Source organism: Lampetra planeri, chromosome 27, assembly GCF_965212315.1.
Source record: "Lampetra planeri chromosome 27, kcLamPlan1.2.h2, whole genome shotgun sequence".
In the NCBI taxonomy this organism is placed as follows: Eukaryota; Metazoa; Chordata; class Hyperoartia; order Petromyzontiformes; family Petromyzontidae; genus Lampetra; species Lampetra planeri.
Genome location: NC_136133.1, coordinates 1790775 through 1797390, shown reverse-complemented (window position 1 = coordinate 1797390; position 6616 = coordinate 1790775). Strand labels below are relative to the sequence as shown.

Genomic DNA, 6616 nt, shown 5'->3' with positions numbered 1-6616 from the left:
CGAAAGAAGTTCAAGGTACATACGTGACGTTTCCAATGTGCACGCTGTCCCACCCGCGCGTTCCTCTTTGCTGCCCTCGGCATCGTAATTCCTGGCAGTGCGTCTCTCCTCCGCCGCGCTCCGATGCGTTGCCTCTCAGCTCCCCGCGTGCGCCCTCGAGCGCTGCGACGATTGGCGTGACGATTCAGCCCGGCGTGGCAATCGGCTGGTCCGCCCCCACGCCTGCGGTGCATCATCATCACCAGCAGTGGCACACGCGTGGAAATATCTCTGGGACCCTTCATGGCCAGCGCTGGCAAGACGATGAAACGAGAAAGGGCTTTATTTACGCTTTCTGGCGTTCCGATGCTCAAACGCCAAACGGCTTTGGTGGTGAGGCCGCGTCGACCTCACGGAGACCCCAGGGCCACGTGCTGACACCACGTGGCGCTGACGTCTCCGTGTGCTTAGCCCAGTGAGCAAACCACTGCACCATCATCACCACCATCAACATCATCACTGCACCATCATCATTGCACCATCATCACCACCATCACTGCACCACCATCATCATCACCATCACCACCACCACCACCATCATCATCATCACCACCAACATCACCACCACCATCATCACCATCACCACCAACATCATCATCACCACCACCACCATCATCACCATCAACATCACTGCACCACCACCATCACCACCACCATGACGTCACCGTCTCTCTATTAAGACGCATCTCCCCCCTCCGCAGCTGCGCCCCGCGACGCTTCTCCGAGTCACCGCGCCGGGGGCACAACGCCCCCTCCCTCCCCCCTCCTCCCTCCCCCCCACCCAACAAAGACAAAGATCCCCCGTGTAGCCTTCACAGACTATTGGGGAAAGTGCTGTTAGCGAGCAGCACCTATGAAGGCCGGCAACGGCACACGATGAGGGGGTGGGTAGACAGCACCACGCCCGGCCGCCTTTGTCTCCCCGGTGGCGATGTTTACTGCACACCGCACCAGGTACTCATGAGGGCGGAGTCGACCTAGGGGAGGCCCAGGACCGGTTCAGCTGCCGCTCATTTACTCCGGTTTTGGTGGCATCGCGGCACCACCGCTCCATCACCACCACCGCCGCGTCCGCATTAACAATAATAATTACCATCACATTAACAATAATAATGATTACTATCGCATTATCAATAATAATGATTACCATGGCATTATCAATAATAATAATTACCATGGCACTATTATTAATAATAATGATTACCATGGCATTATTAATCATCATAATTACCATGGCATTATTAATAATATGAATTACCATGGCATTATTATTAATTACCATGGCAGTATTAATAATTACCATGGCATTAATAATATGAATTACCACGGCATTATTAATAATAATTACCATGGTATTATTAATAATTACCATGGCATTAATAATATGAATTACCATGGCATTTTTAATAAAAATAATTACCATCACATTCACAATAATAATAATTACCATTGCATTAATAATAATAATTACCATGGCATCATTATTAACAATGATAATTACCATGGTGGTGTTTGTGTTCGGGTGGTGGCCGCAGGAGTGGGATTTCGTGCCCAGACGTCCCGGGTGCCCGTGTTGAACTCCACCGCGGGAGACTGCGCGGCTCGGCGCCTCTGCCGGGTCCCGCAGAGACGCCGGCCGAGGCGTCTGCCCCGCGGGTTTGTTCCTAAACTCGGCGGTTCACTGCAGTGCCGCCGTGTGGTTTAGTCACAATTGCGGTGGCAGTTTGCGCGCTTTGGTAGACGCGTTGCTGCTGACGATGATGACCATCAGCATCACATCCCTGCGAGTGTCCATCATCTACTGAGAACGAAGTTACGATTCGCCGAAGCCTTTGAATGAAAGAGTTTGGTTCGCACGATAAAGCCTAGATACATATACACACAGTACACACACACACTGTGGGATACACAGTACACACACACACACAGCACACACTGTGGGATACACAGTACACACAGCACACACACACTGTGGGACACACAGTACACACAGTACACACAGCACACACACACTGTGGGACACACAGTACACACAGTACACACAGTACACACTGTGGGATACACAGTACACACAGTACACACTGTGGGATACACAGCACACACACACTGTGGGATACACAGTACACACAGTACACACAGTACACACTGTGGGATACACAGTACACACAGTACACACAGTATACACTGTGGGATACACAGTACACACACACTGTGGGATACACAGTACACACACACTGTGGGATACACGGTCCTGTGTTGTATGTGCAATTACCATGGCCGCGAGGTTGAAATCGCGATCGTTGAAATTTGTGGAGCTCCGCGAGACGAAGCCACTGCTGGTGGAGCAGGAGGAGGTGGACGAGGTGGACGAGGAGGTGGACGAGGGTTGGGAGGAGGTTGAGGAGCAAGCGGTGGGGGGGAGGGGAGGTCCGGGCCGTGGTTGTGGAAGCTGCTGCTGGGGCCGCAAAGACGCGGGGACACGGAGACGAGGGACGGGAGGTCGAGAGGAGTCGATACGAGGCGGTAAGGGCCACCACCATCATCACCATCACCATCAACACCATCATCACTATCACCACTACCATCATCACCATCATCACGACTACTACTACCACCATCGTCACCACTACCACCATCATCATTACCACTACCACCATCATCACCACCATCATCACCACTACCAGCACCATCACACTACCACCACCATCATCATCACTACCACCTCCACCATCAACACCACCATCAACATCACCACCATCAACATCACCACCATCAACACCACCATCATCACCACTACCACCATCATCAACACCACCGTCAATACCACCATCATCATTACTTCACCATCACCTCCAACTCGGCACCCTTCGAGAGCCTCACTATTACCCATACCTCCGAATGCAGGAGAGTTCACCCCCTAATTCAAGACAGTGGGACCCCCTGGTGCAGTGACGGTGACCCCTGGTGCAGTGACGGTGACCCCTGGTGCAGTGACGGTGACCCCTGGTGCAGTGACTGTGACCCCTGGTGCAGTGACGGTGACGCCTGGTGCAGTGGCGGTGACCCCTGGTGCAGTGACGGTGACCCCTGGTGCAGTGACGGTGACCCCTGGTGCAGTGACTGTGACCCCTGGTGCAGGACACGGGACAACGTTTCCCGGAGCGGGGATCATCCTGGCGCTGGTCTCCTCCCTCGCCGTGACCGTCAACTCGCTGTTGGTGAAGAAAATCGATTCCGTGGCTCCGTTGGAAATCGCCTTCATCAGATTCTTCTTCCAGGCCGCTTTTATCCTGCCCCTGCTCATCCACTACAGGCGAGGGGGGCGAGGGGGGCACGAGCCAGATCGATTCCGCGAAATCGATTTGGTTTATATATTGAACATTTGGAGTGTGCATGTTTCTCTCCACGTGGTCGCGTGGATTTCGACTTTTGGCTGCTACAACTGTCGACGTGACGAGAAGCCACTTCGTTGAGAGCGATCATTTGAGATCGCTCAAGGAGGCCTTACCTGGTGACATAAACAAAAACACATCTCGGGATTTTTACTGGTAGGAACCTCCTCCTGGTTACACCAGCCCACAGGGGGTTATTGTGTCCGTCGTGCAGGGAGGGGCTGGGTGGGGAGGGGAGGGAGGGGCTGGGTGGGGAGTGGGAGGGGTGGGGCTGGGTGGGGAGGGGCTGGGTGGGGAGGGGCTGGTCACCCCGTGGTGCCCTTATAAAACTCAACGTTTAACCTACTCACGCCGGCTTGTGCCCGCCCTCACAGTCGGGCATATTTGCGGAACACACCACGCCGCCGTTGACCCTGGCCATTGACCGAGCAACCCAACGTTCTCACCAGCTCCCTCCGCAGGAATGTGTTTTTGCCAGTAAAAAAAGTGTAAAAAAATGTTTCCCCATAGAATGCGGGCCCCCATCCCAAACCTCATCAGTAACCCCCCCCCTCCCTCCCACCCCACAGAGAGCCGCTGCTGCTGCTGCCACCTCCCAGCGGCAAGCGGCTGTCCACGTGGCTGCTGCTGCTGCTGCGTGGACTGCTGGGCGCGGCGGGGAACATCTGCGTGGTGGTCGCCGTGCGCGCCCTCCCGCTGAGCGACGCCACGGTCATCACCTTCAGCAGGGCCGCGCTCACCGGCGGGATCGCCAGAGGGGTGCTGGGGGAGCCGTGCAGCGCCTGGGATGCTCCGCTCGGCGCGCTCGCCTTCGCCGGGGTCACGCTGGCGGCGAGGCCAGCCGTGATCTTCGGCAGCGACGACGATGGCGGTGATGATTGCAGGGGCGGTGATGATGAGAGTGGTCCTTCTCACTTGATACAGCTAGCGTGTTCTTAGGTTTTTTCGGTAAAGTCACGTAGGTAAAACATTAAAATTAATAAAAGTAAAATAAAATAAAAATCACGACGTTTCGGAGGCAACACAAGCCTCCGTCTTCAGCAAGCGTGCTGTGACGGTTCCACCTGAAGACGGAAGCTTGTGTTGCCTCCGAAACGTCGTGATTTTTATTTTACTTTTATTAATTTTATTTTTGTACCCACGTGACTTTACCGAAAAAACCTAAGAGTATGAATCCTTGCAGTCACGAAAGCTTCAAATCTAGAATGAGAGCGGTGGCCAAGGCGGAGTTTGACTTCGCTTTAGGAATCGAGGGTGCGTGTCATTAATTTGTGATCTTAATTGTAAACTACTGAAAACAAAGTCATAAAGGTGCCCAGTTTGGGAGGGCGTTGTCTGTGCACTCCCCCCCCAAACTTCACCCATGGGTGAAGCAGATGGTGGTGTTAGTCCTGTAGCTGTTATAATTGTGATGGTCACGGATCAAGGGGCTCGGCAAACCGGTGGCTCTTGAAATATCGAGTCTCTTACGGAATTCGAAAAAAACCCAAATGTCTCTTCTTGATATTTTGGTTGCAGACCCCTGACCATGATGTTGCTACTGCTGCTGATGATGTTGATGATGCTGAGAATGAGAAAGGCTATTTTAATGATCACCATGTCTTTACCAAGGCCCATGCAGTTTCCGATTAAGAAAACATTTTGTCCGCGACTCCAGCAAAGTCCAAATAACACGCCCAACAGTAGCAACCAAGGCAGCAGATTCGCACCGCTGTGACGATTGGAATGGTGGTGGTGACAGAGGCTACAGTTGGGTTTGGTAGAGGATGATGGCCTATTTCAGCAGTTGTTTTCTTGCTGTGGTTGTCCCACCTGATGACGATTGCTTGTGTTGCAATCGAAACGTCGCGTTCTATTATTTTGTTACCGAAAGAACCAGAGTATGATGATGGCATTGTTGGTGATTGTGGCGGCTATGATTGCAATTCTTCGTAAATTCGCGCATTCCTTTCGTCTTTTTTCATTCATTCCCACGTCCTGACCACCGTCTTCCCATCCCCTCCTCTGCCCCCCCCCACCCCGCGTCACCCCGCAGACGGCCCCGCGGCGACCGTGCGCCTGCTCGGCTCCCTGGCCGCCCTCTTCAGCGCGCTCTGCTCGGCGGGAGCCTTCGTGTGCCTGCGTCTCCTGGGCGACTCGGCGAGCCTCCTCGCCTCCACCTGGGCCATCGCCCTCGCGGGCACGGCGCAGTCCCTGCTGCTGCTGCTGCTGCTGCCGCCGCCGGCGCGGCCCTCCCTGCCGTGCCCGCTGCCCTGCGACCCTCCGTGGGCCCGCGCCGCCCTCGTCCTCACGGGGCCCGTGGCCGCCCTGGGGCAGCTGTCGCTGGCGCGGGCCCTGCAGCTGGAGGGCGCCGGACTGGTGGCGGCGATCCGCACCTGCGACGTCCTCCTGGCCACGGTGGCCCAGGCGGCGATGTTGGACGAGGGGCTCCCGGGGCCCCTGAGCGTCGTGGGCGCGGCGTGCGTGGCCCTGAGCGCGGCGGGGGCCGCCCTGGTGAAGAAGAGGCAGGGGCCCCGGGAGGCCGAGCGAAGGTCCGCGGGGCCCGAGGGATCGGAGTCGGATCGGGAGCGGCTTTTGACGGCGTCTTAGAGCACGTGGGGCTCTCGGCAGACTCGCCCTCGTCACGACCGCCAGCAGCCTCTCTGTGAGAAGCGGGAGGCACCAACCTCAAGCTCGGCCACCACCACCGTCGCCGCAAGTTGACATTGCACTCAGACCGCCCTGCTCAGTGTCCTATTCCGAGCTGCTGTTGCTGCTGCTCGCGCTAAACACACAAATGAGTTGAACGTAGAAATCACTTCGAACGGAATATCGACGCAGTGCAAGCAAATGCCAACGACGATGCTCTTAGCGGCTTGTGGTCATCGTCGGTGCTCCTCTAGCGCGGTGTCGCGCTGCCTCCGCATTCCCTTCACCAGAGCCCCCCCCCCCCACCTCGACCCCAATGTGCAGTCTGCTCAGGTTGTGAAGAAGCGTCTTGAGATCCGGTCGCAGCGAGGCGCCAAGCCGCGGGTCACCAGACGTCGGCCGACCGAGAGCCGCAAGACGCCGAGGGGGTCAATGTGGGGGGGGGGGGGTGACGCGAATTTAGAAATCCGCAGGAGCACCGCGGGAATTCCCCTCGCCTGGCTCCGCGAATGTCCTGGGGCCACGAACCGCTTCCGCAGATTTTATTTCCCCCCCCG

General features: G+C 56.0%; 1 protein-coding gene across 1 annotated transcript; it reads left to right on the top strand.

Annotated features, from left to right (window-relative positions):
- The first annotated feature begins 1541 nt into the window (after positions 1-1541).
- LOC144727892 (solute carrier family 35 member G1-like) lies at positions 1542-6020 on the top strand. Its single transcript, XM_078607031.1, has 5 exons — positions 1542-1596; positions 3010-3426; positions 4003-4331; positions 5089-5092; positions 5467-6020. Exons 1-5 carry the CDS (start codon positions 1542-1544, stop codon positions 6018-6020), a joined length of 1359 nt encoding a protein of 452 aa, XP_078463157.1.
- Positions 6021-6616: the final 596 nt, after the last annotated feature.